We start from the raw sequence: 18,416 nt of genomic DNA, 5'->3' as shown, positions 1-18,416 counted from the left end.
AGGAGAATTTCCATTTCCAAATCCTGAGGAAAGAAATCATATATACAAAAAAATATATTATAATATTGTCTTTGTATCTCAAAATCATTGTAATTTGGTTAATCTTCAAAAATATGAATAAAAATTATTAAAATCTAAAAGATAAAATTCAATGAGAGAGCGCCCTTAGATCATGGGAAAAGGCCACACTTGACTGTTGCACTTGAATCGTTCCCATGGTAAATGGCTAGGCCCGCTACACTATAAAACCACACACAGAGACTGATATTTCCGGCCACAATTGATAGGGTGAAAATAATGTGTGGGGAGGCGTAGGCACAGAAACTCACACCAATACCTTTGTCAGATAACACTGTTAAACAAAGAGTATATGCTATCACTAGCAATCAAGAGGAAACTGGCTGACCGACTCAAACTCTCCAGCTTATACTCTCTAAATGGGCGTTAGCTGTGAGGGTTGAAATTCCCATGTATTGACTTTTGTTCTCTGTACATGTCAGGGGATGCTATTTCACAATTCCTGGGCATGAAAAGGCACAGGGGATGTTCAGTGTGCTGCGTGGCTATATTGAGGAAAAAAACAATTCCATTGGATCAAATGGTGGGCTTTTGCACTGATGGGGCTCCATCTATTGCGGGAAGGCGGACAGATCTCTGCACTCTAGTTATGAATGTATTTCCCTCTGCCATATGGATGCATCGTATGATGCCCCTTTCCATCGGCTGTGCGTGTTTCTAACAGAAAACAGCATCAGTAAGTGTCCCACACGAGTTCTGACTGCTCACCTCCAAGGCTTGGAAGAGCACTTTGGGACCTACTTCCCAAACCGTTTGACTGTGATACTGGCTCAGTTGACATGCCGGTAAGTGAAATCGAACAGCTGATCGAGCTCTCATGTGACCGAATGCATTCATGGGTCACTACGGAGGAGTTTTGGTTCCTGACTCAAAGGGAATAATAGCCTGCTGTCTGCCTCTGAGCATTAAGGCCCGGTTTAAACAACTGGGAACTCGAAACTGGGACCTCGTAAATCTCCGACTTCAGTACGTTTAAGACAACTGGGAACTCTAAATAAAACGAGCTCCGAATGAGAAAAATAATTTTGATCGGTCATCCGACTCGGTCCTTTTTCTAGAGTTCCAACTTTCTGACCTGAAGATCACTGGCGTCATCATTTGACCTCTTATTTTAAATGTTTTTGTCTTGAAAGCACCATAAAATGAATATCTGTGTAAAGCTGGATTCAGTGCTCTCGTCTGCATTAAAACCAAATATCGATACAGGTGGGAGAGATGAGGTGAGCACTGTCGACCACACCCCTGACTTTGAGAATCTCAGATGCGACACACATCAAGCATACCCATCTCATTAGTGGTGGTGAGATTTTAGTCAAAGCCACTCCGACATTGCTCGTCCTAATATTTATATATTTATTAATTCCATTCTTTTACTTTTAGATTTGTGTATTGTTGTGAATTGTTCTATACTACTGCACTGTTGGAGCTAGGAACACAAGCATTTCGCTCCACCTGCAAAAACATATGCTAAATATTGATTTTAGATAAGATACATTGTCAGACTAATTAGAAATTGACTGTCATAGCCCCACATTAAAAGTATGTGATGGTGAGTTGAGAAGACCATCAGAAATACTGTTATAATGTTTTTCAAATGACTGCCATACCCCCAAATAACGGACGAATCAGGGTTTGGTGGATGCCAGGAGAACGTTAACTGCCCGAATGCATATATATATATATATATATATATATATATATATATATATATATATATAAAAGCAAAAGGCCTCTGGGGACGGGGGCTGGGATTAAAAATAAAAATATAGGAAAAATCACACATCACTACAAGAGAGACACCACAACACTACATAAAGAGAGACCTAAGACAACAACATAGCATAGTAGCAGCACAAAACATGGTACAAACATTATTGAGCACAGACAACAGCACATAGTGCCAACTGTAAAGTTTGATGGAGGAGGAATAATGGTCTGGGGCTGTTTTTCATGGTTCAGGCTAGACCACTTAGATCCAGTGAAGGGAAATCTTTACTCTACAGCATACAATGACATTCTAGACGATTCTGTGTGTCCAACTTTGTGGCAACAGTTTGGGGAAGACCCTTTCCTGTTTTAGCATGACAACGCCCCCATGCACAAAGCGAGGTCCATACAGAAATAGTTTGTCGAGATCGGTGGGGAAGAACTGACTGGCCCGCACAAAGCCCTGACCTCAACCCCATCGTACATCTTTAGGATGAATTTCAACACCGACTGCGAGCCAGGCTTAATTGCCCAACATCAGTGCCCAACCTCACTAATGCGCTTGTGGCTGAATGAAAGCAAGTCCCTGCAGCAATGTTCCAACATCTAGTGAAGAGCCTTCCCAGAAGAGTGGAGGCTGTAATAGCAGCAAAGGGGGAACCAACTCCATATTAATGCCCATGATTTTGAATTGAGATGTTCGACAAGTAGGTGTCCACATACTTTTGGTCATGTAGTGTACATGTCAGTAAATACACAACAGGTAGGTCACATGGGGGAGAGGCGTTGTGCCGTGGGCTTTATTTGTTTTTTGAAACCAGGTTTGCTGTTCGCTATATAAGATGGAAGGGGGCTCCATGCACTCATGGCTCTGTATAATACTGTATGTTAGAGAGAGAGAGAGAGAGTTTTCCTAATGAGAGACAATTCAATCAGCGATGCCTCGCTGTGTCTGTTGTTCGACTTTCCACCCAGACCTACCTGTGTGTGGCCAGCCAGCCTGTCACTCAAATACACCACCTTGAATGGTGGACTTGGGGGGTGGCCTTACTAGTAGTGTACATACTGCTGTACTGTGTGCTCAACGTCTCTCTAGACTAGAGGAATGACAATACAAATCATGTGCTCTTTACATATGATGATGATCACTGCTATGTAAATTACTGCTTATTTCTTAAGGCAGGAGACATACACAAGGATACTACAAAAATAGATACAAAATGTGATGTGTTTTTTATATGTTGCCACATATTGTAAATGAGATGATTAATATTCTCTGTAGGACTTACACCTGTACCTCAGGGTACCTGTTTACCAGGTGTTCCTGTTTGAGGAGGGTGTGCTTTTGCATGTACTCAAGTATTTATTTTAACACTGGCGAAACGTTACAGACTGTGCATGATTATTCACAAAAGCTGAAATGTGAGAGATTGTTAGTCCAACTTGCACAATAGGGTGATTCAGTTTAGAACACAAACTCAATAGATAATATTTACCATGTCGAAGGTAGTTATGGAAGTCATTTGCACCCGCATGCACTGAGTAAACTGAAAGACACACAAACCAGTGGTCTACATGGATAAACATTACGTTTCCCTCGCACTCCGAAACTATGGGATCATGCAGTGCAGAGCCATCATCTGTCCTTGATGAGCTGTTTGAGCTGAACTGAGGATGTCTGGGTCAATAGACATTATTCTTATTATTACCCTCCAGAAGTAGTACAGAGATGGCTACAGTATAATTTAGTACTACTAAATGTAATTTATCTCTAATTGCTATATAATTCCGCAACAATTATCACATCTTTAATGTAATTGTTATGTAATTATTCCTACATATGATCTTGTTGTTTTAATCAATACTAATGCAAGGGGGGTGTCAGGTGTGCTAGCTACAGCAAATTATTTAGTTTGACATATTGCTCTTAAAATGACATACTTACTGTAGTTGATGGATCTTTGAAATGCTAACATATCAATAGTGCATTAGGAACCATTACAATATAAATGCCAGTTTTTCCTTTTCGTGTTTTGCTATCTTACATTGTTCTTTAATCTAGAACCAATGAAGTTGTGTATGGAAGTAATATTGCAAATCTAAGTGTTTCTGCTTTCCCAATCAAGAATCCTCATTAAAACCAAACAGACTAATGTCAGTAAAACACAAATGTCAGACTGGTCTTCTCTTCTTAATATAGAAGGATGCCTGCTGCAGCCTTCTCCTGTGGATAGCGTGGGTAGATGACAGAATAGGTGTATTTAGTTTGTTTTCATTCAAATTCTTGTTTTTGCTGTCACAGTCCCCTCCCCTCATGCTCCTTTTCAAACTCCCAGCCTGCCTCTGTCGTGCCTGTCTAATTACCTCCAGCTATCCTCCTTTAAAACCCCCCTCTCTTCTCCTCTCTTCATTCCCACTGGGCCCAATTTAGCAACTAATATAAGCAAATGTTATCTAAAAGACTTTCCAAAGCATAGTCTGCTTCAATTTGGGAGCTTTGTCATGACTTATTTACAGTTTTTCGTGGGTGAAAGTAGTCAGGTTTTGTTGGAAGCATCTTCCTGGGGGCTTTCCGCCCAATTACCTTAAATAGACCAATTATTTCCCATCTCAGCTGCTGGTAGAACATAACCACTATACCTGGCATGGACATTTTCTGCAGCATGAGAAATGTAAAATACAACACATATATAATAACTCCATGGACCTACATCTCCTCCCTCTCATTGAGAAGGCTTAGGACGCCCCCTTAATAGAAAAACTCAGGCCTAATCAGGATCACTGCCTCATATTCCCTTGTTAGACCGGATGGGTTTGCTGTGTATGGACTTGTTGGCTGGTAAATGGGATGTTTCTCAGCTTAATAATATGCCATAAATAACCCCATCATCAGAACACCTCTCATATAGACGTAGTCTCTGTATATTAGACAGGCTCAGATACGCTGAACCCTGGACCTGATAATGAGGTTGCTGTGAGATGGAGAGATCTGATTGGAGGGGGGACTTGTGTGAGGTGCTCAGAGAGCCTGTGTGTGTATTGCACTGTGGTCCCCTGTGATACTATATGGTCCATAATACAGTGTGATTAGTTTTTGGGGGGGCCATGAACACAAAAGGGGAGTTGTATTTGACTACTAGCACTGACTTTGTATTTGTATTTATTACAATTAAGGCAATTATACACATTTTTAAAACATTCATAGCAGATTTCACAACACACTAAGTGTGTGCCCTCAGGCCCCTACTCCGCTACCACATATCTACAACACAAAATCCATGTGTACATGTATAGCGCTGTGTCGGTCAGGAAATTTCGTAAGCTGGTAATTGTCAAGCAAATAATTGTCTGTCTCACGGTAATTGACCGTAATTAACATAAACACATTTAGCATCTCCTGGCTTCCACACATAGTCTACAAGCCACTGATGCAGACCTTTGGAGCATTCACATTTTAACAAGTCTAATAAATCCATGTAATATAGCCTACACCTTCACAATAAATCCATTATTTATATTTGACAGGTCTAAAGAGGCATGATATGAAGAAAATGTAGTCTATTTCAGAAGAACAGAATAGCATACTCTGAGTTGTCCTTATGTTAGGTCTTGATCTGGCTATGCCAAATGACTGTGGGCTACTTAATTTATAGTTATTAATGTAACTTTAGTTGTTCCACAAACGTTGGGCTATATGTTTTGATTTTTTATATATTGTAAGGCTGCATGATGTGACTAATGATGATTTGGGAAAAAGTCACTTGAAAGGCATGATCTCTGCTTTGTTTTTTTTGTGCAGACTGTACACACTACATCAGTCACTCATTCACAATTTGACAAGCACTTGAAAATGCCTAGAATTTCATGGTAGCATCCCCATTGTGTGGCCGTAATGCACCCTAAATTAATCTATGCCTTTTGCGGCCGGTGGCCGTTGTGCACTTCTCCCTGAGTGCTGCGTGCTCCATCACGTGATTGGGTCTTTCTCACAGGATGCAACTGCGCGAGTCCTTATCCAATTCCGATGTGCATATTGAAGATGTTGGAAGAACTGTCCACATTTACTTTTCGTCAGACAACAAGATGAGTGGGCCTAACAAACAGTAAAAGCACTAGTTTATGTCAATCTACTAGTACAAAAGTTGACCTATTCCATTAGGTTAAGAGAAATACATATTCCAAACATAGTCTGGGACAGTTGTGGGATGTGATAGATCCCAAATTAATACAACCACTAGCATCCCAAAAACTTTTTTTGCGCAATATGGCTGACGCAACAGATCAGAACATTTAGTTTCAAATATTGACATTAGAAGCGCAGCAATGCGCACATGGTAGTAGGCTATAAGCACAAATATTCCATTAGCGGAAAACACCATTGTCAAAAGTGACCGCAAATGCAATTATGCTTTTATTATAAAGGTAAATTTTTATGGTGAAAATCATCTTCCCCAAACTTGAAACTCAGGCTTTGCTTATGTATGCCAGTTAGTGTCTACACCCCTTGTAAAGCAGATTCATGTGCTTAATTTTAAGAAGTTATTTGGCCACTTTACATATACGCCTATAGGCTAGGCTACATGAGGTGTGTGACTATGATTAGAAAGGGTTAGACATTGTTTCTTATGGTGGGCATCATTCACAAGTGATAATATATAATTCACAATTGATAGGCTAATATTGTCACCCATCAGACTTATTGATTTAATCTTTACATATACTAAATAATATATGTGTGAAATTTGTTTTGATTTAGAACGGACCATTATCATGCACCTGTATCGAAACCGGGGCAGCGGAATAAATACATGTCATCTATGCACTTAAATAGCGAATGGAGGACGCTTTTCCCCTTGGTTTATTTTCATGCCAGCCAGGTAAGCTATACTCCAGTTGTAAATATAAGCAATGTGCTTAATATTAGGAAAGTTGAGAAATAAATATAGTAGGCCTAGCCTAGAGAAAGCTGGTGGGATCCTCTTGTTAGTAGAGGCCAATGCTCTGTTTTCTCGCGCAATTGCTTAGCCTATAGAAATGTTGTGCAACATTTGTGGCCGTGGCCGACGTGAGTAAGGCAAGGCTGCCGGGCATATGGCGGACATATTCAATCTCTCCCTATCCCAGTCTGCAATCCTCACATGCGTCAAGATGTCCACCATTGTTCCTGTACCCAAGAAAGCAAAAGGTAAATGAACTAAATGACTATCGCCACGTAGGACTCACTTCTGTTGTCATGAAGTGTTTTGAGAGACTAGTCAAGGATCATATCACCTCTACCTTACCTGACACCCTAGACCAGGGGTGCCCAGACTTTAGTTACATAGGATCTACTTTTTCCACCCTCTTCCTAACGCGGTCTACCCCCTCCTCTGCCCCCGCCAATATTAAATAACATTTCACCTTATTGATTGGATGATGCTGTCAGCAAGCTTTGCATAGTCTGGGTTGTAGCTACTGATTGCTAGCCTCAAGCATGTGTCCAGGTGATCATCGCTTAGAGTGGACCGGTATTTTGACTTGATGAACCCTTCGATGCGGCCAGTCATGGCTGGTGCTCCATTACACAGGTTTGTAAATGGGTAACTGAGTGCTATTAATAAAGTCCTTGAATGTCACAAAAATGTCCTCCTGTTGAGTTTTTCCTTTCAACTATATGATTTTGAGCAGTTCCTCTTTGGCAGTCATATCTTCAAAAACCATTCTGATGAAAATGCAAAACTGAGATGTGTCGATCACGTCTGCCGACTCATCAAATTAAAGTGAAAGAACACTCACTCATTTATGTATTTTTTAAGATGCTCCCTCAAATCCTCATCCACCATTTCACAGCGCCGTGTAACAGTATTTCTGGATAGCTGAATATCCTTAATAGCGGAAATTATTTCTGATTTATTTTTGAAATCATCAAGCAATGATTCTGCTGCCTCTAAAAAGGCCTCTTTTACCATTTCTCCACCCTGGAACGGTTTCTTGTGCTTTGCTAGTATGCAATTTTGAGCTGGGCCTTGTAAAGATCGATTGTTGTTCAGCTAGTTGAGACTGAACTCTTTTACTTTTCTCTTACGTAGTTCACTTTTAGCTGGAAAGTCACTTTCATATTTCTTGTGAACAGTTTTGAAATGCCTCTCAACATTTCCTTTCTTAGCAAGAATGTTTGAATGGCAGATCAGACACACATTTTGAATTTGTTGTGGTGGAAAGTGGTAGATTTTCAGTTTCTTGCTGCTTGGTCCAGCACTCATATTAAACACGTAACCGCAACTTCATAGTAAAAAAACAACTACCACTGGAACAATAAAGAATATTCTGTTACAGGTCTCGCAAGCATGGAAATGTAAACGTACTAACTGCAGATGGTTGCTATGGTAGGGAGAGTTTGTAAAACAAATGTAGCAACTATAGTTCTGCGGGTTGGTCCAATTTAATGTCAATCAAGCAGTTTTTAAAAATATTTTGGCTGTACACTAATATTCGAGAAAGAAGCTAACCTGTAAGAAAAGCATACGGTGCTTCAGAGCTGTGGACCTCTATCTTTAAGCAGACTCAATGGTAACGCTGTGAATTGCCCAAAAATATTTTTTTTGTGCATACATTTTGAAAACTTTTATGCGGTCTACTAGAAAGAAGTTCGCAATCGACCGATCGACCTCGATCGACGTCCTGTGCACCAATGCCCTAGACCCACTTCAATTTGCTTACCACCCCAAATGATCCACAGACGATGCCATCACACTGCCCTATCCCATCTGGACAAGAGGAATACATATGTAAGAATGCTGTTCATTGACTACAGCTCATAGTCAACACCATAGTACCATCCAAGCTCATCATTCAACACCATAGTACCCTACAAGCTCATCATTAACTTCTTATGGCTGCAATCCTGTTAACGGGATGATATGACAACAGCCAGTGAAAGTGCAGGGCGCCAAATTCAAACAACAGAAATCTCAATTCCTCAAACATACATGTATCTTATACCATTTAAAGGTAATCTTGTTGTTAATCCCACCAAAGTGTCCGATTTCAAATATGCTTTACAGGGAAAGCACCACAAACTATTATGTTAGGTCACCGCAAAATCACAGACAAACACAGTCATTTTTCTAGCCAAAGACAGGAGTCACAAAAAGCAGAAATAGAGATAAAATGAATCACTACCCTTTGATGATCTTCATCAGATGACACTCATAGGACTTCATGTTACACAATACATATATGTTTTGTTCGATAAAGTTCATATTTATATCCAAAAACCTCAGTTTACATTGGCGCCATGTTCAGAAATGCCTCCAAAATATCCGGAGAAATTGCAGAGAGCCACGTCAAATAACATAAATACGCATCATAAACTTTGATGAAAGATACATGTTTTACATAGAATTAAAGATACACTTGTTCTTATTGCAACCGCTGTGTCAGATTTCAAAAGCTTTGCGGCAAAAGCACAAAATTCAATAATCTGAGAACAGCGTTCAGCCACAAAAGGAAGCCATACAGTTACCTGCCAAATTGTGCAGTCAACAAAACTCATAAAAAGCATTATAAATCTTCACTTACCTTTGCTGATCTTTGTCGGAATGCACTCCCAGGACTCCCACTTGTTTGTTTTGTTCGGTAATGTCCATCATTTATGTCCAAATAGCTATTTTTGTTAGCGTGTTTGGTAAACAAATCCAAAGTCAGGATGCGCGTTCACTAAAAGCAGACGAAATGTCAAAGTTCCGTAACAGTCAGTAGAAACATGTCAAACGATGTATTGAATCAATCTTTAGAATGTTTTTAACATAAATCTTCAGTAACGTTCCAACCGGAGAATTACATTGACTTCAGATGTGCGATGGAACAGAGCTGCCTCTCATGTGAACGCACATGGTCAGAGCATGGTCAGGTCATGATAGACCTGACTAATTCCTGTCTCCTTCGGCCCCACTTCACAGTAGAGGCATCAGACAAGGTTCTACAGACTGTTGACATCTAGTGGAAGCCGTAGGAAGTGCAAACTCATCCATATCCCACTGTGTATTCAATAGGGTCTTGGTTGAAAATCGACCAACCTCAGAATTCCCACTTCCTGTTTGGCTTTTTCTCAGGTTTTTGCCTGCCATATGAGTTCTGTTATACTCACAGACATCATTCAAACAGTTTTAGAAACTTCAGTGTTTTCTATCCAATACGAATAATAATATGCATATATTAGCAACTGGGACTGAGGAGCAGGCAGTTTACTATGGGCACCTCTGTGCACCTTTCATCCAAGCTACTCAATACTGCCCCTGCAGCCATAAGAAGTTAAGCTCGAGGCCCTGGGTCTGAATCCCGCCCTGTGCAACTGGGTCCAGGACTTCCTGACTGGCCGCCCCCAGTTGGTGAAGGTAGGAAACAACACCTCCACTTCGCTGATCCTCAACACCGGGGACTCACAAGGGTGCGTGCTCAGCCCCCTACTGTACTCCCTGTTCACCCATGACTGCGTGAATACGCACGCCTCCAACTTAATCATCAAGATTGCAGACGACACAACAGTAGTAGGCTTGATCACCAACAATGATGAGACAGCCTATAGGGAGGAGGTGAGGGCACTTGGAGTGTGGTGTCAGAAAAACAATCTCTCACGCAACGTCAACAAAGGAGACGGTTGTGGACTTCAGGAAACAGCAGAGGGAGCACGCCCCTATCCAAATCGACAGGACAGTTGTGGAGGTAGATAGTTTCAAGTTCCTCAGCGTACACATCACGGGCAAACTGAAATGGTCCATCCTCACAGACAGTGTGGTGAAGAAGGCGCAACAGCGCCTCTTCAACCTCAGGATGCTGAAGAAATTTGGCCTGTCATCCAAAACCCTCAAACTTCTACAGATGCACAATTAAGAGCATCCTGTCGGGCTATATCACCGCCTGGTATGGCAACTACACCTCCCACAACCGCAGGGCTCTCCAGAGGGTGGTGCGGTCTGCACAATGCATCACTGGGGGCAAACTACCTGCCCTCCAGGACACCTACAGCACCCGATGTCACAGGAAAGCCAAAAAGATCATCATGGAAATCAACCACCCGAGCCACTGCCTGTTCACCCCACTACCATCCAGAAGGCGAGGTCAGTACAGGTGCATCAAAGCTGGAACCGAGAGACTGAAAAATAGCTTCTATCTCCAGGCCATCAAACTGTTAAACAGCCATCACTAACACAGAGAGGCTGCTGCCTCCATACAGACTTGAAATCATTGGCCACTCTAACAAAAGGATCACTAGTCACTTTAATAATGCCATTATAATAATGTTGTTTACATATCTTGCACTACTCATCTCAGATGTACAGTTGAAGTCGGAAGTTTACATACACTTAGGATGGAGTCAATTAAACGTGTTTTTTAACCACTCCACACATTTCTTGTTAACATATCTTGCACTACTCATCTCAGATGTACAGTTGAAGTCAGAAGTTTACATACACTTAGGATGGAGTCAATTAAACGTGTTTTTTAACCACTCCACACATTTCTTGTTAACAAACTATAGTTTTGGCAAGTCGGTTAGGACATCTACTTTGTGCATGACACAAGTCATTTTTACATTTTTACAGACAGATTATTTCACTTATAATTCACTGTATCACAATTCCAGTGGGTCAGAAGTTTACATACACTAAGTTGACTGTGCCTTTAAACAGCTTAGAAAATTCCAGAAAATTATGTCATGACTTTAGAAGCTTCTAATAGGCTAATTGACATTGTTTGAGGCAATTGGAGGTGTACCTGTGGATGTTTTTCAAGGCCTACGCTCAAACTCAGTGCCTCTTTGCTTGACATCATGGGAAAATCAAAACAAATCAGCCAATACATCAGAAAACAAATGGTAGACCTCCACAAGTCTGGTTCATCCCTGGGAGCTATTTCCAAACGCCTGAGGGTACCACATTCATCTTCTTCTGTCTCCGAGAGATGAACGTACTTTGGTGCGAAAAGTGCAAATCAATCCCAGAACAACAGTAAAGGACCTTGTGAAGATGCTGGAGGAAACAGGTACAAAAGTATCTATATCCACAGTAAAACGAGTCCTATATCGACACAACCTGAAAGGCCGCTCAGCATGGAAGAAGCCACTGCTCCAAAACCCCCATTAAAAAGGCAGACTACGGTTTGCAACTGCACATGGATCGTACTTTTTGGAGAAATGTCCTCTGGTCTGATGAGACAAAAATATAACTGTTTGGCCATAATGACCATCGTTATGTTTGGAGGACAAAGGGGCTTGCAAGCCGAATTACACCATCCCAACCATGAAGCACGGGGGTAGCAGCATCATGTTGTGGGGGTGCTTTGCTGCAGGAGGGACTGGTGCACTTCACAAAATAGATTGCATCATGAGGTAGGAAAATTATGTGGATATATATTGAAGCAACATCTCAAGACATCAGTCAGGAAGTTAAAGCTTGGTCGCAAATGGGTCTTCCAAATTAACAATGACCCCAAGCATAGTTGTGGCAAAATGGCTTAAGGACAACAAATTTAAGGTATTGGAGTGGCCATCACAAAGCCCTGAACTCAATCCCATAGAAAATTAGTGGGCAGAACTGAAAAAGCATGTGTGAGCAAGGAGGCCTACAAACCTGACTCAGTTACACCAGCTCTGTCAGGAGGAATGGGCCAAAATTCACCCAATTTATTGTGGGAAGCTTGTGGAAGGCTACCCAAAACGTTTAACCCAAGTTAAACAATTTAAAGGCAATGCTACCAAATACTAATTGAGTGTATGTTAACTTCTGACCCACTGGGAATGTGATGAAAGAAATAAAAGCTGAAATAAATAATTCTCTCTCCTATTATTCTGACATTTTACATTCTTATAATAAAGTGGTAATCCTTACTGACCTGAAACAGGGAATTTTTACTTGGATTAAATGTCAGGAATTGTGTAAAGCTGAGTTTAAATGTTTTTGGCTAAGGTGTATGTAAACTTCCGGCACAGTCAACTTAGTGTCAACTTCTGACCCACTGGAATTGTGATAGTGAATTATGAGTGAAATAATCTGTCTTTTAAACAATTGTTGGAAAAAGGACTTGTGCCATGCACAAAATAGATGTCCTAACCGACTTGCCAAAACCATAGTTTGTTGACAAGAAATGTGTGTAGTGGTTGAAAAACAAGTTCTAGTGACTCCAACCTAAGTGTATGTAAACTTCCGACTTCAGCTGTATATACTGTATTATATTCTACATTATCTTAGTCTATGCCGCTCTGTCATTGCTCGTCCAAATATTTATATGTTCTTAATTCCATTCATTTTCTTTCGATTTGTGTTTATTGTGTGTATTGTAGTGAAATTGTTAGATACTACTAGTTAGATATTACTGCACTGTTGGAGCTAGAAACACAAGCATTTCGCTACACCCGCAATAACATCTGCTAAACACGTGCATGTGACCAATAAAATGTGATTTGACTGCCTTCATGACTCATGTCCGCTGGTGTGGCGGTAATACGGACACTGCAACAGCCCTATACGTGTGTGTCTGTTACCATGTGTGTGTCTGTGCCTACAGTATGTTTGTGTTTCTTCACAGTCCCCGCCGTTGTCTTTTTATCTGTTTTTTAAAATGGGATTCTTCTGCTCGCATCAGTTACCTGATGTGGAATAGAGTTCTATGTCGTCATAGCTCTATGTAGACTTTTCTGATAACTGCTTTTTTGAGGGAAAAGTGTACTTACTACGACTGTGATTTGTGGTTGTCTCACCTAGCTATCTTAAGATGAATGCACTAATTGTAAGTCGCTCTAGATTAGAGCGTCTGTTAAATGACTAAAATGTCAAAGGTAATGAGAGGCTGGCCCAGGATGTTCTGTTATCCTTCTGGGACGCTGACAGTTGATTCATCTCCCGTCTTTCCTTAATGAATTAACTTCTCCAAGGCTGTTGGAAGATAGAATAGAATGGAATATAACAATGATTGCCTTTCAATTGAGAACCTTTTCTTCGGTTCATCATCAACATGAATGGGCAGTAAGATTATCTATGTGTGTGTCAGTGATTCCCTGTTGGTGACTATGTAACCTGGGATGCCCTCCTATATCACATACCTGTCACAGTAGGATGATGGACATGCTTTAGATGTATGTTTTTACATGAAGAGATCACATGATTGAGATACAGGTGACTGATTGGTTTTGCCGACTCCTCACTGGAGGCGTTGTTTTCCTGTAGACACGAGGAAGAATAGCAAGCCTGCCGCCCTGCTCCTGCTTCACTGGGTGTGAGTGACATTTGGACATGGTTTAGGAGGGGAGATTTGAGGCGTGCTGTTTGTTGTGTCTCTTTCTTACATTAATCAATGCTCAAAAGGTCTCACATAATTGTGTCTATTTTCAGCCGATCCATTTCTGCACAATGACCACAGAGCTGGGGCCTAATTGAGACGCCAGTGCTAATTTTCAGCGAGAGCATGATAGGCAGGGACTCATCTCTCCGGCCCCAAAACGATACAGACGGGGAAATGGCAGAGGTCAGACTAGCTTTTCGCCATGAAAGAGATCAAGATTATTCATTAATCTCCATTCCAGGGCCGTTAGACCTACACACGCACGTGCACACGCACACGCACATTCACACGCCCGCAAATACATTCACACAAACCACTTGGATCATAACAAGCTTAGGAGGATATCATGACTAGACGCTGGTGGATATTCATCCATCAGAAGGGACTAGCGAGCATAGGCGAATCAGGCTCAGCGTTTGGCACATCTTAATTATTATGAAAGCATTATTGGCCAGTTCATCATGTTATCTCTGTAGCATTACACTAATGGTCCATCCTGGTGATGAATGCACTTATTATTTATTTCCTGTACCAGACAGCAGAAACCACGGCCATTTCCCGTCCAGTAAAGGAGTGAGTTGGAGAAATACTAAATGAGTAACCAGGCGGTATGGCATCATTAGATATAATTTGACTGATATTGCTGTGTGGTTGACTGTGTAGGAATGGGCCTTTTGACCAATGATATCAGTCTTACCAATGCTTAATAGGTGGGGAGAGAGGAATAGGATCCTGCTGTAATAGCCCATAAAGAATGAGGGTGATGTGATTGTAATAACCCATAATAACATATTACTATGAGTTGCTCCCCTTAAATACCAGAAGAGGAGCACATCTCAGTGACTGGGTTTGTGAATAAAGGAGCTGGCCCAAGAGACACACAGACACACAGACACACACACACACACACACACACACACACACACACACACACACACACACACACACACACACACACACACACACACACACACACACACACACACACACAGTATCCATGCACAGAACTGGGTTACAGCGGCACATCAGCATATCAAAGATTCCCTCACTCACTGAGATCCTCTATGCTTCTCAGAGGTGAGATCTGCATTGCAGTCTTGCATATACTCATTCATTCATAGTCCATCCAACCGGAAGGAAGGAAGGAAGTGAGTGAGTGAGTGAGTGAGAATGCTGTTATTGTTGTCTGTTGCTGCCCACATTTAAACTGGCCCAATTTTGTCAGCCTCTATTAAAAATGTACTAAAATTACAGATCTGCCATTAACACTAATGAAATATCTGTTTGTAATGGTGCTAGTTACCTCCTACTATATGTGAGCTGTTGAGTGACGCGGGAATATATCAAGTCTATGTCTAATTATAAACGGGGTAGTTTGGGTTGCATTGTGCCTACGAACAGCCCTTAGCCGTGGTATATTGGCCATATACCACACCACCTCGGGCCGTATTGATTAAAAATATCCCGCCTAAGGGCTCTTCTTAAGCACGACAGTACACAGAGTGCCTGGATACAGACCTTAGCTGCGGTATATTGGCCATTTTCAGTATCACAAACCCCTGAGGTGCCTTATTGCTATTATAATCTGGTTACCAACATAACCACCCAGTTTATAATGTACGATATACCACTGCTTTCAGTCAATCAGCATCCAGGAGCCAGACTACCTGATTTATAATGGCCAATATACTACACCCCTCAGGCCTTATTGATTAAATGTACAGGGTAAAGTTTGTACTTGTAGCTTTCTTTCTCTAATTGTATCTTTTGTCTGTTCCTCTTTTTATAGTTGTTGGTGTAATTATTTAGCTTGCAGCTGGAAGGATTCCAACCACATAGATTAAGGACAGTATCTTGTCAGGATGCCAAGACTGTGCCTCTGTCTACACACTCTTTCTCCCTCCCTCTCTCCCTCTCTAGCCTTTCTCTCACTCTTGAAAACGACTTCAATTCACCGTGTCACTTCGTACCTCTCTTCCTGTGGTTGCAGGTGCAATGACCCACAGTGATGTCAGCAGCACTATGAGCGGCCATGTCCAGTCAGAGAACACAGAGACGTCTCCGGCCCCCTCACTGCCCCCTTCACTGCCCCACAGGGACCAGGGGGACGGGGACGAGCGGGGGCAGGCCGAGGAACACAAGGAGCCCATCGACGACACGGAGCACAGGGACAGGGGCTCCAGCGAGTCAGTGGGCAGCGGCTCTTCCTTTGAGGAACTGGACTTGGTGGAGGAGATGGTGGAGGAGCTGGAGAGAGAGTTGGGGAGGGAGGAGGAAGGCCTCACGGTGGAGGAAGGAGCCAAGGAAGCCCCATGAGAGGCTGTCGCTAGCATATGGGGGATGGAGAGGAGTAGAAGACTGGGTGATAAAGGGATGGATGGAGGTAACTCCTCTGGGTCTATTATTCCGGGGTGGTAGAGAGATTTCTTCAGCGAATCTTAGTTGTCTTGTATGCCAACTTTTGTTCGTAGCCATACAATTTATCATGACAGACATGCCATCTATTTCTGGACCTCTGTACTTTTCTGTACCTAAGACGGTAATTTATTTGTTGAGAGATTATAACAAAACTCTTTATTTTTTGTAAAACATATCAATAACAACAGTTCTTCCTTTTTTTAAAAAAGATTTCTTAATTTAAAAAAGGGTTTATCAATACTAAACAGATATAACTATTGTAGGATATGATACATTCACCAGTAGAAAATGATACACTCTGAGTGGAGAGAAATATTGTTACAATATACTTGTGGGACTGATGAAAGTCAATCTTTCTTTTGATTTAAATATTTAAATGTTAAAAACATTGTGTACAATAGATTTAATCATCTCTCATCATAGTAGACACACATTTTATATAAGATGGACAACAATTATATATAATTGAATATATAGTGTAAGATTAACAAACATATGAAGGAATCAAAGGCATTTAGTTGTGAATGATTTGTAATTGCATCTAACAACATATCGGGACAATTGAGATGCTACCTACTTGCAATGGATTACAATGTTTCCAGAATACTGTTATGATGCCATTTCCCACTATTTAGTGACCAGAAAATCCAGAGCATGTACTGTACAAGAGGGTATCGAAAGCAATATGTGCCTTATTCATTTTTACATGAATAACAACCTTACAAGGTCATTTAGCTTTTGCCCTCAATTTGAAATAGGTTTGACACCTGGGAAACTCTGAGAACTGGGGCAGGGCTTAAACCGAGTGGTGTAGACTAATCCATAGAACTGCAAGAAGAGGGGGTTTAGGTGAAAGTCAGTTCAGACTCATAAAGTCATCAAGGGCTAGGATTTACAATTCAACTCTGAGATGGAAACAGTCTGAAAGTACTGTGTTTTTATTCATCTGGTAGACCTATGTTATCTAACAGTTTAACAATACAGCCAATCAAAAGAAAAGATTTGAAATCTTCACCTTTCAGATGATCTGTTCTATTACTTTGGCCTAGGTGTTTCCAGTCTGAATCAAATAAAATGTTATTGGTCACATACACATGGTTAGCAGATGTTAATGCGAGTGTAGCGAAATGCTTGTGTCTAGAAACTTGTTCAACTACTCTGGTCTGTCATGTGTACCATTAGAATCTTTAGTCTTTGACTTGAATCCGGGATACAATGTTCCACTTCTTTTAAGTATTATAACAACTTCCTGTATGTCATGTTGATAATCCTATGAAATAGGCATGGGGCTCACGCCATTTGTTTTTGTCACATGTTCTTCTGTTGGATCTCTTGTCTTGTGCTTTGAGACACAAGACAAGATAATGTACAATGCCATGGAGGTGTCTTTCTGTCTGGAATAAACATGTTTAATTGGAAATGTTAACCTAGAGGATATGCAATTGTAAAAATGTTCTGTATAAAATATCAATACAGAAAACTAATACTGTTTTGATATTGTACGCATATTGTGGTAAACCCGTGTAGTATTCAGCTGGTGAAAGTATATTGCTCTGTCCTTATTGCTTACTCTACAGCGCAGAAAATGAATCCTCTGTGGCCTTTTTATTGATGAAAGTCTCTCTTTTATGAAGAAGAGCTTGCCTCACTTAGGTAGGGAGGGGTATTATATGAGGAAATTATAGATGGACCCAAAGTACCTACTAACTTAACAACCACTTTCTTTCATGCAACCAGCTTTCATGACCACTCAAACTTGTCTTTATTAGACGACAATTCTCTTTACTAAAGGAGGCTCAGAGAAAGGCCTGGTGAATAGATTTCAAAAAGCTACATGAAAGCGGGACAGTATGTGAAGAAAGGGCATCTCTGGTAAAATGCATCTGCAATACAAC

General features: G+C 41.1%; 1 protein-coding gene across 2 annotated transcripts in view; it reads left to right on the top strand.

The window, feature by feature from the left end:
- LOC129847373 (testis-expressed protein 264 homolog) overlaps positions 1-18,010 on the top strand; it is a 142,123-nt gene extending 124,113 nt beyond the window's left edge. For both annotated transcript variants that reach the window (XM_055915149.1, XM_055915157.1), the window contains exon 4: positions 16,094-18,010. In XM_055915149.1, coding sequence (XP_055771124.1) covers positions 16,094-16,419 — 326 coding nt within the window. In that variant the 3' untranslated portion in view covers positions 16,420-18,010. The remainder of the gene's footprint in view (positions 1-16,093) is intronic.
- The last annotated feature ends 406 nt before the right edge of the window (positions 18,011-18,416 follow it).

Source organism: Salvelinus fontinalis, chromosome 3 (assembly GCF_029448725.1).
Source record: "Salvelinus fontinalis isolate EN_2023a chromosome 3, ASM2944872v1, whole genome shotgun sequence".
NCBI lineage: Eukaryota > Metazoa > Chordata > Actinopteri > Salmoniformes > Salmonidae > Salvelinus > Salvelinus fontinalis.
This window is presented reverse-complemented; position numbering and strand designations above follow the sequence as displayed.